The sequence below is a fragment of the Balaenoptera ricei genome, chromosome 9 (genome assembly GCF_028023285.1).
Source record: "Balaenoptera ricei isolate mBalRic1 chromosome 9, mBalRic1.hap2, whole genome shotgun sequence".
NCBI classification, from domain to species: Eukaryota; Metazoa; Chordata; class Mammalia; order Artiodactyla; family Balaenopteridae; genus Balaenoptera; species Balaenoptera ricei.
The window spans coordinates 55,442,015-55,464,088 of record NC_082647.1 but is presented as its reverse complement, the minus strand read 5'-3'; the positions used below and the strand labels follow the sequence as shown (position 1 = coordinate 55,464,088).

At 40.6% G+C, this 22,074-nt stretch overlaps 2 protein-coding genes across 3 annotated transcripts in view; both read right to left on the bottom strand.

Annotated features, from left to right (window-relative positions):
• The window catches only part of CDK14 (cyclin dependent kinase 14), a 573,947-nt gene extending 554,423 nt beyond the window's left edge, over positions 1 to 19,524 (bottom strand). For both annotated transcript variants that reach the window (XR_009505030.1, XM_059933793.1), the window contains exons 1-2: positions 19,342 to 19,524; positions 12,543 to 12,574 (exon numbers count right to left, since the gene is read on the bottom strand). Coding sequence is in view for 1 of the 2 variants with exons in the window: in XM_059933793.1 (XP_059789776.1) it covers positions 12,543 to 12,574; positions 19,342 to 19,432 (123 nt within the window). In the remaining variant the exon portion in view is untranslated. The remainder of the gene's footprint in view (positions 1 to 12,542; positions 12,575 to 19,341) is intronic.
• A 154-nt stretch (positions 19,525 to 19,678) lies between these two features.
• Positions 19,679 to 22,074, bottom strand: part of PTTG1IP2 (PTTG1IP family member 2) — a 92,195-nt gene continuing 89,799 nt past the window's right edge. Inside the window, exon 7 of the mRNA XM_059932523.1 lies at positions 19,679 to 19,861. Coding sequence (XP_059788506.1) covers positions 19,679 to 19,861 — 183 coding nt within the window. The remainder of the gene's footprint in view (positions 19,862 to 22,074) is intronic.

Genomic DNA, 22,074 nt, shown 5'->3' with positions numbered 1-22,074 from the left:
TGAAAAATAATCATTACTCTTATTCATTTTTATCTGTTGTAGAATATTATCTACCTAGCCCCTTCTCTGTTAAACATTTCTTTATCACTGTCTGAGTTTTTCTTTTAGCTAAAATACCTAAAAAATAAATGTGATATGAAGAAATATACAATTGTAGAACTAGGACTATATTTTCGGAACCAAAAATCAGGATGCGTGATCTGAAATCAAGAGCTGTTCAAAAAAATTCAGACTGCATGTGATTGTACCAATATCCATCTTCAACTCACTTCTAATAGTTAGTAATAGATATGTTAGAAGAGTGGTTCTCAATCATTTTTATCATCAAACCCACTTGCAGGATATGACACACTGTCAAAAAATAACCTGTGCTAAGCTAACTGCAGCAGCAATATTCTTTAGGTGTGTGATTTGGGGTAGGGGGAAGAAACCTGCACCAAAATCTTCATTCAGGGAGCATTTAGAAAACTTCCACCCTCCACGCCATCACTGTTTTATAAAGCGGGTGCAATTCCCTATTTTGAAAATCGTTTAAAATAGAACAAATAATGCTCTGAGGTAACTAAGTTATGGCCATAGCCCAGCCTTAAGGCAAGGAACAGACTAGAGGAACATACTTCATTTTGTTTCCACCAAGACATATGTCATGGGTGATCATTTCATACTTGGTACATCACCATGGGTAAACTCTGGAATATGCCAAATTCCTGGTACTCTAACTGCAACTCAGCCCCTTTCTTTCCCACTCAAGAAAATATATCAAAACACAATTGAGAGACTGACATCAATCTGCTCTATTTTTTTTTAAAGGAAATGATTTGCATACTTCAATATTTCAGCTGATGGAACACAGAGTTGTAACAATGTGTTTGACGCAGGCTAGGCTACACTGAATATGAAGATACGTTCTAGACATCACACTTTATAGACATCTCACATGAGGGTATCCATAGATTGAGAAAACACAATCAACAGATTGAAAAACACATGGAATTGATGACTCCAAGAGCCTTCCACGTTCTCGGTCCAATTCCAAGTCCCTTTCAATACTTAAAAGTCTGATTTGCCAGGCTGGAAAAAACTATCAGTGGAAAGTCAAATAAGTACTCTACCTGATACAATTTACGCTGAGTATACAATTACATGTTGAAGCAGTTTTTTCTACTTTATTTTAACTATATGGCCATGAAAGCCTTAAAAAAGTTTTCCCCCACACATTCGTTAGCATGCATATAAGATTTAATACTATGGAATTTAGAATTTAGAGTAGCTATTTAAAAGACACAAGAAAAAACTATTAACCTCATTATTAAAAATTAAGCATATAATGTTGCGGTGCAAGACAGTGAAACACTGTAGTAAAGAGTACTGTCATACTTTCAGATCACAAAAAAATACATATTTTTAAGAAAATCCCCAGGCTCATATGCTGGGAAGGAAAGAAGGGAGGGAGGGAGGGGCAGAGGAAGGGAGGGAGGAAGGGAAGAGGAGAGAAAGAGAGAGAGGGAAGAGGAGAGAGGGGGGCAGGGAGAGGAAAAGAGGAGGAGAGAGGGAAAGAAAGGGAGAGAGGAAGGAAGGAGGGAGGAAAAGAAAGAAGGGAGGAAGGCAGAAAAAAGTAAAAGAGAAAATAAAATTTAGAAACTAAATAAAGAATTGAAGAATAAGCAGAACCAACTTTATATATTGAAAATAAGATAGATTCAGAAGGAAAAAGTGAGTATTCCTTCAATCTTTACATGGGAAGAGCTCCTTCAGGAAGCCTGACATTGATGCATTCTGGAGAAATCAAGCTTGCAAAATTAAGAGCATTTTGCTGGTTCCAATTTTTGGTAACTGTGCCTTTTGTAAATTTTATGACACAGAGAATAAAAAGAGTTAAGTGTGTTTTGAACTATAAAAAAATATTTAATAAATGTATCCCTCAGAGAAGGATCATTTAGAAAGGAATGTCTGTCACAATGCCCTAAAGGTCAGCACACTCCAGATCAAGTGGAGACCACGATTCCAGTCCTCAGAGAAGCCTCACCCCCCGACTTAGCTGATTTCAATTATCATTATGGCTCCATGAAAAACGGGCCATCTCAAACACAACCAAGCAATTTAAGGATTTGAGGATTATGAATCAGTGGCTCAATTTCAGTCAGAAGGAAAATGGGTATAATGTGCTGCCTATAGCTGGATTCATTTTGTACCTGTTGAAGAAAATCCTAAGTACTTGGGTTATATAGAGAGACTTCCTAAGCCAAAGGTCAGCTTTCTGCAAATGAATTCAAACATGCAAATGAAAGCACTGCCTGGAAGGGAACACCAGCCACCTTACAGGAGAGACTTCCTACACTCTAATGGGCCTACTTGTCAGGATATGCACTACCCACTAGAGAGACAGGACGTTACTCAATGTTCTCAACTTCTGTAACATTCTGTCTTTGGGGAATGAAGAATATAAATGTGACTAATTCTCCCAAATGTCATACATTGTGCATTTTGTGACATGTACCTCCTCTCTGAATCTTTACAGCACTACCCAGACATTCTAGCCACTGTCTGGGACTAGATATAATTATGGTAATTATGTCTACCATAATTAGGGAGAGGGTAAATGTGATCAAACATGTATAGAAAGGAAAAACTGAAGCATAGAAAGTTTTAAGAATCAGAAAATTTCAACTAAATTTCCAAAGAGAGAATTAAGGAGGAAGTGAGGTTCTTTCTCAGCCATCCAAAATGTTGTATTTTAAATATAAAGACTACCCAGATTACTGGCATGATCAGAGAACAGTCTGTTAATTTCTAGACCTCTTTCATGCGATAGGTTCATATCATCCAGGGTTGGCAAACATCACCATGGTAAGAGTAAAATAGAATATAAAGCAATGTAAAATCTTACTATAAAGAAAAAGTGAGATTGAATCTGTGCCCAGGCCCAACGCTGCAAGATGATAGGAGCTGGTCAACCTGCGAATGCCAGCGCGATGAAATCTTGTGAGACTGACTAGATTGAGAGTCAGGTTCTGAGCATATCCAGAGACTAACATAAAACAGACATCAATACAGCTGTCCCTCAGTATCAGCATGGATGCTCAAGACCCTTATATAAAATGGCATAGTATTTGCACATAACCTACACACATTTTTCCGTATACTTTATATTTTTTATACATCTTTATTGGAGTATAATTGCTTCACAATGCTGTGCTAGTTTCTGTTGTACAACAAAGTGAATCAGCCATATACATACATATATCCCCATATCTTCTCCCTCTTAAGCCTCCCACCCACCCTCCCTAGCCCACCCCTCTGAGTCGTAGCAAAGCACCAAGCTGATCTCCCTGTGCTACACTGCTGCTTCCCACTAGCTATCTATTTTACATTTGGTAGTGTATATATGTCAATGCTACTCTCACTTACCCCCCAGCTTCCCCTTCCTTCCCCTTTAAATCATCTCTAGATTACTTATAATACCTAATACAATGTAAATGGTATGTAAATAGTTGTAAATACAATGTAAATATTATGTAAATAGTTGCAAATACAATGTAAATGCTATATAAATAGTTGCCACCATGCAACAAATTCAAGTTTTGCTTTTTGGAACTTTCTGGAATTTTTTTTCCAAATATTTTCAATCTAAGTTTGGTTGAATCCATGGACACAAAAGCCACTGATAGGGAGGGCTGACTGTAAATACCTGATGTACAAATCTCTGATTAGAAAAGGATAATGACAAGAAAGATGTTTTGGGAAGGCTGGAGTGGAGGACTGAGAGATGGAACAGTAAGACCAATTAAAAGGTTATTGGGATAAAACAGGTAAAAGCGATAAAGTCCTGAACTGAAGTGGTGGCAGCTGGAATGATGACAAAGGTATTAAAATAAGAGATGACTGTTTGATAAGGGTGGAAAGGTAGGCGAGAGATGAGAGACGGATGACGAAAGGCCTTGAAAGCCAAGCTAGGAATTTAGACTTGACCCTGCAGCTGACAGGGAGTTGTTTTTTTTGTTTTTTTAAAATTTTTATTGGAGTATAATTGCTTTACAATGTTGTTAGTTTCTGCTGTACAACAAAGTGAATCAGCTATACGTATACATATATCCCCTCTTTTTTGGATTTCCTTCCCATTTAGGTCACCACACAGTAGAGCATTGAGTAGAGTTCCCTGACAGGGAGCTTTTAAAGTATTACGCAGGAGAATAGCACGATTTGTATTTCAGTTCCGTCATTCTGTTGGAATAGGAGGCAAGCTGTAGGCAGGAACGCCAGTTAGAACACTACCGCAGTCCAGACAAGAGAGGCTGAATGTGCACTTCAGCAGTGGGAATGGGCATGACGGAGGGAACAAGAACTAAGCCAAAGCTTGGATGTGGGGCTTGGAGGAACATTTAGGATGGTGTCCGGTTTTTGCCTTGAAAAATCATGTGGTTGTGAAAGCCAATCACTGAGATAGGAGAGAGAAAAGGTGCATGTTTAGAGAATACAGGAATTAGTAATACAGATGACCCTTGAACAACTCAGTGGTTAGGGATGCCAACCCTTTGTGCAGTCAAAAATTTGAGTATAACTTTACAGCCGGCCCTCTGTATCCACAGTTATGCATCCAAAGATCCAACCAACTGCATTTGTTGAAAAATAATCCACGTATGAGCCAACCTGCATAGTTCAAACCCATGTTGTTCAAGGGTCAACTGTATTTTTTATTTATTTGTTTGTTTATTTATTTATTTTTGGTTGCACAGGGTCTTCGTTGCTGCATGCAGGCGTTCTCTAGTTGTGGCAAGCAGGGGCCACTCTTCGTTGCGGTGCGCAGGCTTCTCATTGCAGTGGCTTCTCTTGTTGCAGCGCGTGGGCTCTAGGCACGCAGGCTTCAGCAGTTGTGGCACACGGGCTCAGTAGTTGTGGCTTGTGGGCTCTAGAGCGCAGGCTCAGTAGTTGCACCCCACGGGCTCTAGAGTGCAGGCTCAGTAGTTGTGGCGCATGGGCTTAGTTGGCCGCGGCATGAGGGATCTTCCTGGACCAGGGCTCAAACCTGTGTCCCCTGCATTGGCAGGCGGATTCTTCACTGTGCCACCAGGGAAGTCCCAAGGGTCAACTGTTTTTTGTATGCACTGAAATCAAGGTGACTATAAGATATAGAGGCAGAAACATCTAATGGGCAGCTAGATATCTAGGTTTGGAGTTCAGAACAGAAAGGTGAGTCATCCACACTGACGTGAGTATAATAACAGAGCAGCCAAAACCAAGGGACAGACAAACTACTCAAGGAGAGCGTGAAAAAATGATCACAGAGCACAGGGGTTTCCATTACGATGGAAGAGACGGGGAAGACTTAACCATGCTCAGAGCCTTGGCTGAAATACCTGTAAAGGGGAAGAGACAGGAAACGTAGGTAAGAAAGGAAAGAATCAATTACACAAGCTTCTGGAGTGGAAAGGAGGGAAAGGAATCAAGAGGATAGGAGGAGGAACCAGACCAGCAGAGGAAAAAAGACACATCCTCCTCTCAGGGAAAAAAAAGAAGTATGATTAGAGCAAATAAGGTATATATGTAGGCAAGGGGCTGATGTGTAATATTATTAAGTGTTCTAAGAAGGTGAAGGCTGTTATCAGTTGAATTGTATCTACCAAAAATTCCTATGTTTAAGTCTTCAGTTACCCCAGTACCTCTGAATGTGATCTTATTTGGAAACAGGATCATTGCAGATACAATTAGTTAAATAAAGATGAGGTCATACTGGAGTAGGGTAAGCCCCTAATTCAATATGATTGATGTCCTTATAAAAAGGGGAAATTTGGATACACAGACACTCACTGAGTGAAGATGATGTGAAAACACATGGAGAAGATAGCCATCTACAAGCTAAGGGAAGAGACCTGAAATAGATCCTTCCCTCATAGCCCTCAGAAGGAACCAAACCTGCCAACACTTTGATTTCAGACTTCTGGCCTACAGAATTGTGAGACAATAAATGTCTGTTGTTTAAGACACCTAGTCTGTGGTATTTTTCTATGGCAACTCTAGCAAATTAATAGAGAGGAAAAGTCATCTAGTAAAGGAAGGAGGGGTGGAGGAGGGTGGCTAGAATGTTTGAGGGAGGTGGAAATGTTTCAGCAGGAAACAGCCCAGCCACACAGTGCAAGACTGTGCACAGTTGCCTCGGGTTCCAGCAAAGGCTGGAAATGATAAATTTATTTGCAGAGTGATTTCCTCAAGCAGCTTTTGGCAGCCACTGGGTAAAAAAGGAAAAGATGCCAGGTCAAAATCAAGAGCTGGCAGAGTAGATTACAAGCAAAGTACAAAGGGGTAAGGTCACTGAGGATACTGTCAAGGGAGTGATATACCATGAGTGAACAGAAAAGGAAACAAAGGAGGGAGGATGGGTTGTGGGACGGAAGAATGGGACAGGGCAGGCAGAGGAGGGGTCCTCTGGAAACTGGAAGCCAGCAAAGAAGAGATAGAGGGAGTATAACAGGAGCAAGAGGGCTAAGGAATGACTGTTACTGAGATTTAATATTTTAGATGAGGAAGTCAGGGAAGTCTGAAGCTGGAACACTGTATACAACAAATACATTATTCACAAGACACTGAGGCCTCCAGTGATGAAGACAGTTACGGTGAGAAAAGACTGCAACAGATTCCACCACCCTCAAAAGATGGAAAAGAATGAACAGGAATATCCCCAAATCATATTTGTACCTAACCCTTAGACTCTGGTTCTCATAAAAATCACTGCCGTATTTACCATCTTGGGTATTAGAGTTATCTCTTTATACAAAATAACACAGAGGGACATGGACTAGAAACTGAGCTCAGTGTACATTGCCCCCATCTATCTCCCAATCTGGGTTGGCTGAATCCGTGGATGTGGAACCCCAGATATAGAGGGACGAATGTAAAGTTCTGCGTGGATTTTTGACTGTGCGGGGGGGTCAGTGCCCCTCACCTTCACATTGTTCAAGGGTCAACTTTATGCAGAGACTAAACAACATGCTACTGAACAACCAATGGATCAATGAGAAAAGCAAAAGTGAAATAAAAAAATACCTTGAGACAAACAAAAAAGAAAATACAACATATCAAAACTTATGTGATGCAGAAAAGGCAGTTATAAAAGGGAAGGTGGGGAGGGGGAAGGGTAAGCTGGGATGAAGTGAGAGAGTGGCATGGACTTATATATACTACTAAATGTAAAATAGCTAGCTAGTCGGAAGCAGCCGCATAGCTCAGGGAGATCAGCTCGGTGCTTTGTGACCACCTAGAGGGGTGGGATAGGGAGGGTGGGCGGGAGGGAGATGCAAGAGGGAAGAGATATGGGGATATATATATATGTATAGCTGATTCACTTTGTTATAAAGCAGAAACTAACACACCATTGTAAAGCAATTATACTCCAATAAAGATGTTAAAAAAAAACAAGGCAAGGATGGCCCTTTTCACCACTCTTATTCAACACAGTACTGAAAGTCCTAACCAGAGCAATTAGGCAAGAAAAAGAAATAAAAAGCATTAATTGGAAAGTAAGTAAAGCTGTCACTATTTGCAGATGACATAATGCTAGATATGGAAAACTCTAAAGACTCCACCAAAAAACTGTTAGAAGTAATAAATGAATTCACTAATGTTGCAGGATACAGAATCAATGTCCAGAAATCTGTTGTTTCTATATACAAATAATGAACTATCAGAAAGAGAAATTAAGAAAACAATCCCATTTACAATTGCATCAAAAATTAAAAATACTGAGGAATAAATTTAACTAAGGAGGTGAAAAGACCTGTACACTGATAACTATAAGACACTGATGAAAGAAATAAATGGAAAGATATTCTATGCTCATGATTGGAAGAATTAATATTGTTAAAATGTCCATATCACCCAAAGCAATCAATGGACTCAAATTCCATTGGCATTTCTCACAGAAATAGTATGAACAATTCTAAAATTTTTATGGAACCACAAAAGACCCTGACTAGCCAAAGTAATCTTGAGAAAGAAGAACAAAACTGGAGGTATCATGCCCCCTGATTTCAAACTACATTACAAAGCTATAGTAATCAAAACAGTATGGCAGAAAAAGAGACACATAGATCAATGGAACAGAACAGAGAGCCCAGAAATCAACCCACACATATATGGTCAATTAATGTACATCAAAGGAGCCAAGAATATACAGTGAGGGAAGGACAGTCTCTTCAGTAAATAGTGTTGGGAAAACTGGGCAACTACATGCAAAAGAATGAAACTGGACCCTGATCTTATACCATACACAAAAACTAACTCAAACTGATTAAAAACTTAATATAAGACCTGAAACAAAACTTCTAGATGAAAACATAGGCAGTAAGTTCCTTGACATTAGTCTTTACAGTAATTTTTGGATTTGACACCAAAAGGAATAAAAGCAAATAAAAACAAGTGGGACTACATCAAACTAAATAGCTTCTGCACAGTAAAGGAAAACATCAACAAGGCAATTGGATTGTTGAATTTACCAGCAAAGGAAACCATCAACAAGGCAACTGGATTGTTGAAAGGAATGAAAAGGCAATCCACTGAATGAGAGAAAATATTCGCAAATCGTGTATCCAAAAGGGATCAATATCCAAAATATATGAAGACCTTATACAACTTAATGGCAAAAATCAATCCTATTAAAAAATGTGCAGAGAATCTGAATAAACACATTTCTAAAGAAGACATACAGATGACCAACAGATGTAATGCAGAGCGCTGTGACTATAGTTAATAATACTGTTCTGCATATTTGAAAGCTGCTAAGAGAGTAGATCTTAAAAGTGCTCATCACAAGAAAAAAAATGCTGTAACTATGTATAGTGACAGAGGTGAACTAGACTTACTGTGGTGATCATTTTGCAGTATATACAAATATCGAATCATTACTGAAACTAATATAATGTATTATACTTTAATAAAGAAAGAAGGACGGTAAGGAGGGTGAGAGAGAGGGAGGGAGGGAAGGAAAAGGAAAAATAAATAAATAGTTCTTTCAAACAAGTCCATATTTCTTTTTCTCCTCTGTTCAAAGTCAAACATTTACATACACCTAGAGAAATCCTCTACATGAGTCAGGAAAGCAACTACACTCCCTCTCCAGGCACTCTGGAGAAAGCCACTCCTAGAGATAAGGAGCCCTCCAGCTCATAAATACTGAGTAAGGAGTTGCCACACCTCCATGCATATCTAAGAAGCTGACCCAGCCTCCAGATTCCAAGACTCAAATCTTAACTGGATTCCAATGGACTGTAAGGTCCTCCAACTCCCACAGGAAAAGCGGAAGACCATGAAACGAATTCAAGAAAACATCAACCATTATAATATGAAGATGATCACAGAAGAACTCAGTGATTTCCTGTTCATATAATCACAGATCTAGTACTCATTTCTGATCTTGGTAAAATTGTAATTTTATGTTGATTGTTTTGTATGCTGCATTTAAAGACAGAAAGCCACTTGAAGATCATAGTTTTACTGATTGGTTTTACAAATGAGAAAACTAAGTCTTGGGTAAAGTAAATGACCTGCACAAATAGCTAGGAAGTGGCAAATGAGAATCCACATTGGCTGACCCTGGGATGAACACTCTCTTTTCATTTGCAACAGATATTCACTCATATTCAATAGATATTTATTGAATGTTAACCATGTGCAAGACATGGAGGGACTACAAAGCAGAACGCAGGCAGTCATTCTCTCAAGGAATCTAAAAAATGGTGTGCTTTAGACAATATTTTTACAGTTTTAATATGCAAATCATCACATGAAGTCTTACATGGAATTTTAGGGGAATATCTGAAAGTAATTCTCCTCATAGATCTAATACTTAATTTTGAACTTAATCTTTGCATCCTCCTTTCAGCCCTTCAACTACAGAAGGCAGATGTCACGGTAAGAGCATCAATGATGATGGTGATGACAAGGACAATGACAAGACCAAATATAAGACATTTACTATGTGCCAGTGACTATTCTGGTACCTCTATACACTTAGCTTGTCTAATCCTCCCAATAACCTTAGAAGGGAGGTACTATTGCACCTCTGTTTTATAAAAAGCCTGGGGAAAGGAAGTCGATTGCCCTTGAGAGGGTGGTTGAGTTGGGGTTTACACTCAAGCATGTCTTTACTAAGACTGTCTCCCAGGCTCCTGGCCCTGGGTCTTCCCTGATTAACTGAAAATTACCTGTCTCCCCGCCCCCGGACCTCAGTGCCCTCACCTTTAAAATGCTGAGATCGGCCACATGATTTCCAGTGTCCCTTCCAGATGGAACATTCTGTGATTTACTGACTTAAGGTATCTAACCAATCTCTTTCCTTTAGCAGAGGAAGGAAAACACTTTATAAAAGCTAAGGATAATTTGGCCCCAAATTACAAAATCCAGGCCTTCAGCTTTGCAGACGTTTGGGGGTAAGGGAGGGCAGGTAGTTACGGGTTTGACTCATACATTCTTAACTTCCATCTAGGTTCCAGCCTCAGGTGTTTTTGAAAGCTGATGCCACAGCCGCGTGGCAGAATAACATACAATCGTTAATGGTGGTGTTTAAACAAGACAAAAGGTTTTTAAAATTCCTAATAATGATTAGGAGTCATCTGTAAAAACATGCAAAAATATATTATAGGTTAAAAGAAAAAAGTAGGATATAATACATGGGCTATAGTTTGGGGGGGTTGTTTTTGTTTGTTTTTTACATGAGGAAAGAGGCAAGAAGGACATTCAACAGTGGTTGTAATTGGATAATAGGATTTGGGAGTTTTTTCCTTTTCCTTTTCCTTATTTTATTTAATGTAAACTTAAATTACCTCCATAATTAGAGGGGAGACTTTTCCTTATGAAGAGAGAAAAGGTGCCCAATATTCTCACATTGATTTCTTCTGAGAAGAAAGAAAATACTCTCCTGAAAACATCTCAGTAACACTGCAGAAATTCCAGAAATACAGGTTTAGAGGTGAACATCATTATTACCCACTACTGATGGGAAAGAAAAGACTCCTTTATTGCTTCAGGTCTAGAATCACTACGTTTCACAGGATGTTTCAGGAATGCTGGCAGGGGAAGTTGCTCTGGAGTCCAGGGACACACAGCTTTGTAGAGCTGGACCCGGGGGAAAAAAGAACAGGTGCAGCAGACAAAGCAGCAGACCATGAGAGCCAAATGTCGTGGGCCCCGTCCAGAAACCCCGGTCTGGAGCAGGTTCCCCCTGAGTGCTCTTGCCCTGCACCACAGCCAGCCACATGGCCAAGGGGACTTTCCATGAGCACAAATGTCCTTTCCTCTCTGAAGCACTGCAGCAGAGGCAGGACAGGTAGCGTATTTCATGGCATCTGCAACTGCTAAAACAAATCAAACCACAACCAAACTAATCTATGCTTTCATCAGGCTGCAGGATAAGCACATTGTGTAGATACATCTGTGTTGGGCTTCCCTGGTAGCGCAGTGGCTGAGAATCTGCCTGCCAATGCAGGGGACACGGGTTCGAGCCCTGGCTGGGAAGGTCCCACATGCCACAGAGCAACTGGGCCCGTGAGCCACAACTACTGAGCCTGCGCGTCTGGAGTCTGTGCTCTGCAACAAGAGAGGCCGCGATAGTGAGAGGCCCGCGCACCGCGATGAAGAGTGGCCCCCGCTCACCGCAACTAGAGAAAGCCCTCGCACAGAAACGAAGACCCAACACAGCCAAAAATAAATAAATAAATAAATAAATTAATTAAAAAAAAAAAAAGATACATCTGTGTTCATACATAAACACTCAATATATATACATATACATATATATATATATATATATATATATATATATATATATGTGGCCCAGTTTACAACACAGATCAGTGACTGTGGCTTTGGATGGCGACAATCAAACACTTCACTCTACAGCACTCTTGAGAACATTCTGTAAACACATTATTTCTCTGGTGATTCCCACTGATACTACCAAAAACTCAGGAAAAGAGTACAATTGAAAAATCACATTCAGAATGTTATTAATTACATAGGAACCCTCTGCCTTTCTTGAACAGGCTTTTTTGCTACTTTGTGGCAAGTAGATAGAGACAGATCTGATATACAAAGAATAGGAAAAGTGGAACAGGAAAAGTCAGCGCCTCCTTTGGGAGTCTGACAGACAATATGTGGCGTCAACATCGCATCATACCCTAGTTCAGAGGAGGGCTGCAAGGGGGCCGTGGAGCCCAACTTGCCAGCAGCTCCAGACATGCCCTGAGTACACACATCACACTGGGCTTCACCACCACTACCAACATCAGGAAAGCAGCAAAACAAAGGCCTGTGGGTGCCTTTTGTTTATTAATTTCAAAAGACACATTTCTGTTGATTGATACCAAAATTCAATTTGAACGGTTATTTAAAACCGGAAAATAACATAATGTAACTAAATAAAGTGATGCCGTGGCTTGTTTTTTGTTTTAAGGCATTTTTTTGTTTGTTTGTTTCTAAGTGCAAAGTTGGCACCTACTGACTTTACCTGGCCGTAATTAAATACTTCTAACATTAGATAAAGAAATTTAACCTACCTCATCAAAGGTGGTGTCGTCTTTCTTCAAAGCTATAAAATAAAAGGGGAAAGGAAACAGTTATTGTGAAACATCTCAAAGAGACTAAGTATCTAAGTTCTAAAAAACAGAAAAAAAACCCAAAGCAGTATGGTGTTTTCATTTCAAAAAGTAAAATCGTACCCCAACCTGAATAACAATGTTATGATACAAATGTGAAAACTGCAAATGAGGGAGAGAACTGCACAGCACGCATCTTTGTGAGACACTTTTGTAAATATATAAATGGAACTATCCTCCCAGCTGTGGAAAAGAAGTGTGCATATCTTTCCTCTATTTCTTCTTTAGTAGGAAAATGTTTTAATGAAAGTATTAAAGAATCAAAAAGTAATCTTAAAAAAATTTCCCCTTAAACTTTTGGTGTTTGCTGGTCTATCATTATGCATGGTGGCTGGACCTCCCAAACCAGTTGTCAGGAAATCATCCACTCTGCACAGTGCCCGGAATGAGATTTTCATACTGAGAGAAGTTTAAGTTCGATGATGAAAGATCAAGTGTGTAAAATAAGCACTGCAGAAACATAATTCAAACAGTTTCAACATGATAACTTTTCTAACAAAGTATCACCAAAGGAAACAATACATGTGGAATATTCTATAGGTACTAGCAAATACTTAAAATTTATTTTAAATATGCATGACTTCAGAATTGAAATTTTATTACTCTAAAGAGAAAGAGAAGTATTTCATACATATAGTTGGCAAACACCTAGTTCCTTAAACTCTACAATTATTTAGAATGTTTCAGATTAAGGAGAATGCACAAAGGAGTGAATTTAGCTGAAAACACAGGTTGGAGAAATGTTTCAGAGGTACAGAATTGTGCATAAATGCTTACTGGTCTATACTGGATAGTTCTATTCAGAATAGAAGTGCTTGGGTAGCTCTTACTTGGAAAGCTATGTTCTGACCAAAGCAATGGAAAACAAATTGTTTTGGCAGTTAAGCTCTGAGAGAAGTTCTGTGCCTAAACTGAAGCCATCACGTCAAAGCTTATATTATACTGTCTAGCAATCTTGCAAAGGTTCTTTTCTGTGTGTCATACTATAAATTTGTCTTTTTAAAACATCAAGAAGTCTGTGGTTGTGGTGATGAGTTAAGGCAGAAAAGGGTAGGTCAAGGGAGATAAAATGTTTCTCAAAGTCTAATTCTTAGTCTTCCCCTTTTGCCTAAGAAACTGATCTTGTAATAGTTTTCTCTGCTTCCTTTATTAGAGAACCATTTCTTCCGCATGGAAAATAAAAAGACAGACCTTTGTCCCAGTTTCAAATGGTTTATCTTGCATTCAATTACTTACCCATATTACATAATGTATTTGACTTAATTTATATTAAATCTAAAATAACCTACTTTGGGGAATTCCCTGGTGGTCCAGTGTTTAGGACTCCACGCTTTCACTGCCAAGGGCGCAGGTTCAATCCCTGATGGAGGAACTAAGATCCCGCAAACTGCTTGGCGTGGCCAAATAAATAAATAAAATAAAATAACCTACTTGTATAGAAAGGTAGAAGATCCTAGGTGATTCTTAATGGTGACATTTTTAATTCACAATATAAAACTTTTAATCCAGAAGACTTTCTTTAAATATCAGTCAACAATGTTACTAGACTATACCCCTCACTCTCTCAACCCAAGGCGTGTCCTTTAATTAACATACTTGACTAGTGATTCCTTTATAAAATATTAGTGACCTATGTAAATATAAACAAGTTGTTCCATCTAAAAAAAAAAACAATTTTTTGGAATAAGAAATGATTAGCTCATTGATTTCAAATACAAAGGGAATTATTGTACAGCCTCATATCTCACTCATTTAACAAACATTAAGGTAAAACACGTTACGTTGTTGCCATGCAAAGTGCAGAGCTACAGCAGCAAGCTTATCATTCACAGCACAGACGTTTAAATATATCTTCTTTACTTGGGACATGATAAAAGTTCTAGAGATTTAGCCATGGGTTTTCCTAAGCAAAGCAACCAGTAAGAACTACAGTTGATACCTTCTCTCAGGGAATTGCAAACAAGGAACGAAGACCCTCAAGTTGAGAGATGACGAGAGTAGAAACTAGAATGTCTTTAACACCCAGACTGCACTATTTCCCTCTTGCCACCTAAGCCCTGCCAATTCCTCCAACATTCTGGATAAAGGGGTGGGATCTGTGGGTAGAAAGGAAAGGAGGAAATAGAAGGGTCGTTGCAGGTGTATTTCCTAAGATATAAAGAGCAGGAAGCCAGATTATCTCCCCTGTACACTATTCTCAAGCCCAGGACACCAGAGGGGAGAATATTTTAAGACCAAGAAGGCTACCCTTTCATTGAACCCTTCATTGCTAAATTGACACCTTGCATAGTTTCTTTTAAATAGTGTATCCTTTCCCTGAACAGCAGTCAGTGGTAACAAAAAAGACCAATTAAAGATGTCTTTGCCAAATATTTATCAGGTCATTGATGAATAAACTCTGACCTAGACAAGCACACAACATCTCGTTATTGATTACATTCTCTGATTGTCATTAATCATTCATGTAAATACAAACCCACAATTGTCTTCAAGGATATCATGGAATAACAAGCATATTACATTTTTCTGGGTTAACAAAGGGGCATATATTAAGCCATCTAAGATAATCAGATATTCTATTCAGTCCTCTGCTCAGACGCTGCTCCCTCCAGAAGTCTTTCCATGATCTCACCAAGACTAAAATGGTATCCCCTCCTATGTTCTTCAACAGCAAATTATGCTAATCTTCATGGTAGAATTTGTCCATGCTCATTCATTGGCCTGTCTTCTCTTAAAGTCCTTGAGGACAGGAACCAGTGACAATGGTCATTGAATCTGAATGCCACCACAATATCTAGCACATAGGAGGTACTCGATAATTATTGGCAGAATTAATGAGTTGCACTTCAATGGCAAAAGGATAGCACCTTACCCTTTGAGATACACTAAAGTTTTGGCATATGAAAACCATGTACTATTCTCTCTTATGAAAGAATCATAAATTCCATTTCACAGTTTTCAAATTAAAATCTTTTGAAACTACATTGGGAGAGGATATGGTACAATAGTTAAATTTTGCCTCTGAACCTTTAACCTTACATTTTTCTTTTTGACAGAATGGATTTATCAGGTGACAGCTGGACTCTAAAATTACACTCCTACAGAACAAGGTAACAAATCCCCAAATTCAGTGTAACCACAGCCTCTTCTTTTTATTCAGTTATCTCACAAACTGCATCTTTCAAAGAAATGGTATACGTAGGGTTCATCTCGTATATCGCAGAGTATAAACTTCCTTTCTCTAGAAGATCATCCAACTAAGTGTGAAGAAATGCATTCAAATGAATATGAAGAAATGTCAGTTCCACCTTAATCTTACACGGGATATTACAGAAAGCCTTTCTCCTTCTAGGCAATCATTCAAAAATAAAAAAGAAACAAGGAAAGAAAAGAGGAAATGAATTTTAATATAAATTTTTTAAACAATTAAGTTCCCATTTGTCTTTGTTTATGCTAACTTAAACTTTTTTTTTTAAAAAAGCGTGAGACAACTATAGTAATTCCTAATAAGTGAAAACACTGACACTATTTAGCAGAAAACCATAAATACTCACTCCTGAAATCAATGGATGACTTTGAAATTCAATTACACCCATCTTATAAAAGAACCATAGCTGTGTTATAGTCACTCCCTGGCAGATGTAGTAAATTAGAGTGCTATGGCTTGAAAGCCAATGTGTTTTATTAGACCTTTTATAATATAGTAATCTCAGATCAGCTGTATTTGAGGTGGGCAGTGACAAAGTTGGCCTGATCTTTCATGTGTGAGTAAATTAAACATTAGCATTGTCGCTTTTATATAGTTAGAATTATTATTATTAATCTTTTATAATAATGAATTATTAATGAATATCACAGACTTCAAAAATTGTCCTCATTTTCTATAGATGATCACTAATTTTTCATGGCTAAACAATGATACTGTATATATTACCATATAACAAACTACACTTCTGAATCATACTAAAAAAGCAAAATAAAGTCAGTATGTTTATTTCAAAAGCTGGAGTAGATTGGTTAAAGGGAATGAATATACTGAGATGTTGGATTACTCAGCAGGAATAAACCATTCACTCTTTGATCTCCTCATGAAGTACCAACGAAGAAATGAGGAAGACAGGAGATAAACAGAGAAATCAGAAGGAATAATAACAGCCTCCAGTATTGATCTTCACCATGTGACAGATATTGCACTAGATATTTTATGTATTTTATCTGATCTAATCTTCACAACAACCTTAAGGAAACTGACAGATAAGGACTCTAGGATCTAAGGAAATTCTGCTAGCTGTTGCCCAAGGCACACAGCAGGCAAGGAAAATGGGATTCGAACCCAGATCAGCCTAACTCCAAAACCCATCCTGCTTTCAGGTTAGCTACACTGTAAAGTCAGTGGCCACTTCTCTTACTTCTCTTGCTTTCCACCTAGAAGATCCATACGTCAGCATGTTGTACTCACCAATAATGATAATAACACATTATGAACATCTATTGAGTCTTTATTCCATACAACACAGGACATCATATGCATTATTTCACTAATTGCCAGTAACAAAACTGACTTGAAAAACTGAAGCTCAGAAGGTGAGGGACCTGCCCAAGGTCACTCCACCGCAAGCGGCAACACCAGAAGTCCTAGTCCATCCGACACACCGCCCACACCTTTAAATCTACGCACTACGTAATCCCACGGTAAAGCCTCAATTCAACAGCCTCCAGCACCTTAAAAATCCTTAAATAATCAGATTGATTTCATGCTTTTTGATTTTACAAATAAAACTTCAAAAAATACAAAGATAACAAAGACTTATTTTCTGTAATGCTACTCTAATGAATGTCTTGAGCTTGTTATACAATCATAATCACTTAAAACCTCTTTATCTCCTTTTACAGTATTCCGGAATGAGATCTGTTATTCGAATCATGACCCTCCATCAATACAAGACATAATCAGTTATGATCACTTCACTGTACTGTTTCTGAAAGGGAGGAAGTAAAATCTACTAGAACTTAGAAGACATTTTAACAAGAGTTGTAATCAGAAGGAGTTTCACATCACTAAATCTCTGTAAGCTAGAAAATCCAATTAACTATAATACCCCATTTGCCAGCATTGTAGTTAATCTAAATTTTACTGATTGTTTATCAAAACCTTGAAATTACCTAAACATAAGGAATTTTTATATTAATGTCCTTGGTTTCTTACTGAGATTCAATTGCAATGAATTATTTAACACAAAACTGGAAGAGTTCCAACAGAGTCATTAGCATTAGTAAATATACAGTTAATGCCTTATAGAACAGGGTTTAATGGACTCCAGAACCCGCCTCTGTGATAGTTTGGGTCAGGGGCTGAAACATCCTCCTTAATAAAGCTCAGCGACTCAACACCTTGCTTTCTCACACTCTTCTTGGCTTCAAACTTCATTTGAATGCAGGGGCTCTTCATACACATCCCTAACTCCTAAGAGTAAAATTGCAAATATCCCATACACAAAATAAATAAAACCAAGGCTAAATATTGGTTTCACACCATAACTTTATAGTCATCTTGGGAAAGATTATGTATACCAATACTGAATTTTCAGTTAAAAGACAACAAAGAAAAGTAGGCTAAACATTTTTTTGACTTGAGGAAAGTTTGCATATTTCACGATGCACTTAATACAATGATTTTTAAATGAATGGATGGAAGGACAAGGACAATACTCATATGCACTCCAGGGTTTTATTTTAAGGAATTAAGCACCTTATGCTTAATTTCCATTAACACCTTCATTAACATGGATGACATGTTAAACAAGTGAAACAAAGGCTAGAGGCTTCTTAGGGACTCTGAGGGGTTATTTTGTACGATTTTCTTGCTGAAAGCAGTTACCTGTGTAAATGAAAGTTAAGATGTTAGAGAAGATAGCTAACGTCTTAAGGTTAAAAGGGGTTTTTATGGCCAACCCTAGAAATCTAACCACTCATTCCACGTGACACTGTTGTCACCTTGTTATAGTCCGTGACATGGATTTATTCTTAAATGTCCTAAACATTTCTCGGTCGGTTATCTGTCGGTCAATTGGTTGGCTGAGTTAAAGACAATAGCCTTGGTCTAGTAAATGGAAGAACTTTGGGAGACTTATTCCTAAATGTTCAGACAAGTTCACGGCGCGAATTTCTCTGCAGCAATGGAAAGATTCAGAGGACTCGAGACTGAACGCCCAAATCTCGCTTTCGAGGACCCGAAGTACCGAACAAAAGGTCCCAAGGTATCTGTCCCACTTCTCTTTAGGTTGGATGTGTTAAACAATACCAAGGTACAAACTCAACATTTCACCAATTTCCAAAGCTAAATTATTGACTGAACACCCAATACCAAAGCCTGCGTGCAAAAAAATAGGTGACCCAGGCGGCCGCGCCGCCTGTCCCCGGCGGGCGCGAAAGCAGGAGCGCTAGTGGCGAGGAGAGGGAACCCAAATTGTAGGCTTAAGATCATGCACAAATGAACCCTCAGGTCCTGAGGGAAAGAGGTGTCTCTCCTTTTTGTCGTCGCCCTCCCGCAGGTCCCGGGCACTGTTCCCTCCACCCTCCGCGCGCAGCGCCCCTCACGCCAGTCCCGGGTGGCCGCTGCACCCCTAGTGCCAGAAGCGCGGGGCCGAGGGCGCGGGCATGGGGGCGCCGGGCCGGGTGCCCGGGACAGCACGCCACTCACCAATGCGGCTGAAACTATCCGACAAAGTTCTCCGCAACTTCTTCATCTTGCCAATCTTCTCGGGCGGCTGCGGCTCAATGAGGTCGCACATCTGGGCGACACGGGGCTCGACCAACTTCCCCAAACTGGTCCAGAGCGAGCGCAGACAACGGCGAGGACGCGCGGCGCGGCGAAGGCGGCGCCGCCTCCTCCTCCTCCTCCTCCTCCTCCTCCTCAACCTCCTCCTCAACCTCCTCCTCCTCCTCCGGCCGCGAGGCGACGCGCAGGGCTGGGGAGGCGAGCGGTGAGAGGCAGGCTGTACTCCGGCCTGGGCCGCGGCTGGACGAGCGGGGGCGTTCTACGTGGTGCCGGGGGCGCCCGGGATCGCCGCCGCTGTGGTGGCCTTGCGCCGCGTCGCCGCCGCCGCCGCCCGGCTCATTTTCCCTCCTTTGTAACCGAGAAAAGAGCGGCCGGCGGCCGGCTGTGGGGGTGGCGCGGGCGAAGGCGGGGCGGGGGCGGGGCGGGGACGAGGTGCGAGAGCCTGGGGTCGCCGAGGGCGCGGGGCGCGGGCGGGAAGAGTTTCGGGCGCTCGGGAGAAAGAGCCGCGGCGCGGAACCGCCAGCCGCCCCGCCCTCAACCCCCTCCCGCCGCCGCCGCCGCCGCCGCCGCCAACGCCGCCGCCGCCGCCAACGCCGCCGCCGCCGCCGCCGCCGCCCCGCCTCCCCTCGGCCAAGGACCCCGGGCTCGGGACCCCGGAGCGACCTCGGCCCCCCGCTCGGAGCCCGAGTCCTCTGCCACCCTCCCTGGCCCGCTCGCGACCCCGCGCTGCTCCCTCGGCTGCCAGCCCAGCCCGTGCGCTCGAGGACCCGGGCCCGCGGAGGGCCGCGAACGGCCAAGGCTGGGAGCGGGCCGCCACTGGGAACCCGGTTCTCGCGCTGTGGGGAGGCCCCGAAAGGAAAGGGGCTGAGCCTAGATCGTTCATCGTAGTGGTTTTCTCCCTGCCGCGATCGCGTGTGAAAAGAGCTTGGAATTGGGGATGGGAGGTTGGCCGAGACCGCTGCCTCTGGGTCAGGGGAGTGGAAAGGCCTCGGGGATGCGCTCAGGTTTGACGGTGACTTTTTGTTTTTATTCAGTTTTGCCAAGGAAACTGAAGCGAAAGAACTAAAGGGAAAGATGGGCCCGTTTCTTAGGAGAGTCAAGTGCAAAAGCAGAAGCGTCAACTGTAACTCCCCAAGGCAGGGCTAGTGCTCTGTTTCCTTCATCCCTCTGTCACACTGAGTGACGGACGGTAATGTAGCTGACTTCTGAAATGAATACCCAGTTCTATAGTAAATAGCAAACAGAAGGCGTTAGTCTATTTACCATTTTTAGAATATATTTCTAAACCGGAAGACTCAGAGGCGTAAACATTCTGACCTCCTCGTCCCCTACCTCAAAAAAGCAACTTTAAAAAGGGGGGCGGGGGGAGGCTTTATAAAATTCCAGAACCTACAGTTCGGGCAGCAAACACACATCGTCTTCATTCTGCTAAAACACGATGCAGCAAGCCTCCAAAAGTCAGTCTCCCAGGGGAGAGAGAAGGAAGATGGGGGAAAGCCTGAATGTGTTGATTTGGGGCCAGCAAACTCCTTATGAATAGAAATGTAGTAATCTTGAGTCATCTGGCTGTGTAAGTAAAAAGAGCTTGTGAGCGTGTGACAATGTTGTTTGGTTTAAAGGAAGTTTTGGGGAGTTTATGTTTTATTAATAGATTTTTATCTGAAAACAAAAACTAGCCCCCTGCCTTCCTTAAATTGTGAGGTAGAACACTTTGATTTGTTCTGCTCTGCACTGAGCACATTATAGGGACTTGATAAATTGCAGCTGATTAAAGCCAGGAAGTCAAGCCAAGTGGGGGCAGAGGAGGGTGGGGAATTCCTCAAGAAAGTTCATATGACTTAAAATGGATGTTGAGTCCTGGGGACTATAGCTAGATATCACTGACAGCACCAAGCGTGGCCTCAGAAAGGAAAAAGTTTGACTTTCACCACTTGCTCAGGTTAGTTAGGGAGAAAGGTATCAGCAGCTTTGAATGAAAAGACAAAAGCAACCAATCAAAATCCTGATGGGTTCTACCTATCCGTCCACAAAGATGAAGAAGTAGTCATTAACTGAATGAACTTGGACAACTATACATCTGTGGCTGTCCTATTAATCATATTATTCACTCTGATAATGGCTGTCTCATATATACGTGTGTGTATGTGAGAATATATATAATATATTCATATTCTGTTTTACCTTCTCAGTGTTTACTATTATTGACCTTTTAAAAGATAAACTTCTGTTTGAATAAATTATGGTATATGCATACTATGGTACAACAGGTAAACATTTTCAAAAATGAGATAGATCAATATGTATTGTGTAAATATGTCTAGAGTAAGTGAAAAAATATTTACCATTAACCCGTTTTCATATTTATAAGAAAAAATTAGACATGTATATGTTTCTATATGCTTAGAAAATTTCTGAAAAAGAAGAGAACAACAAACTGTAAGTGTGTATACCCAGAATACAGTAAGTCCCCTACATATGAACAAGTTCTGTTCCGAGACCACATTTATAAGTCCAATTTGTTCGTAAGTCCAATGAACTGGGACTTGGAGGAAGAGAAGGTGAGAGATGTAGAGCTGAAGGATCATTTGCAATAGGAGATGGAGGGCAAGATGCAATTTCACTCATGCCTGATGTTGACGGCACTGGTTTTGGTTC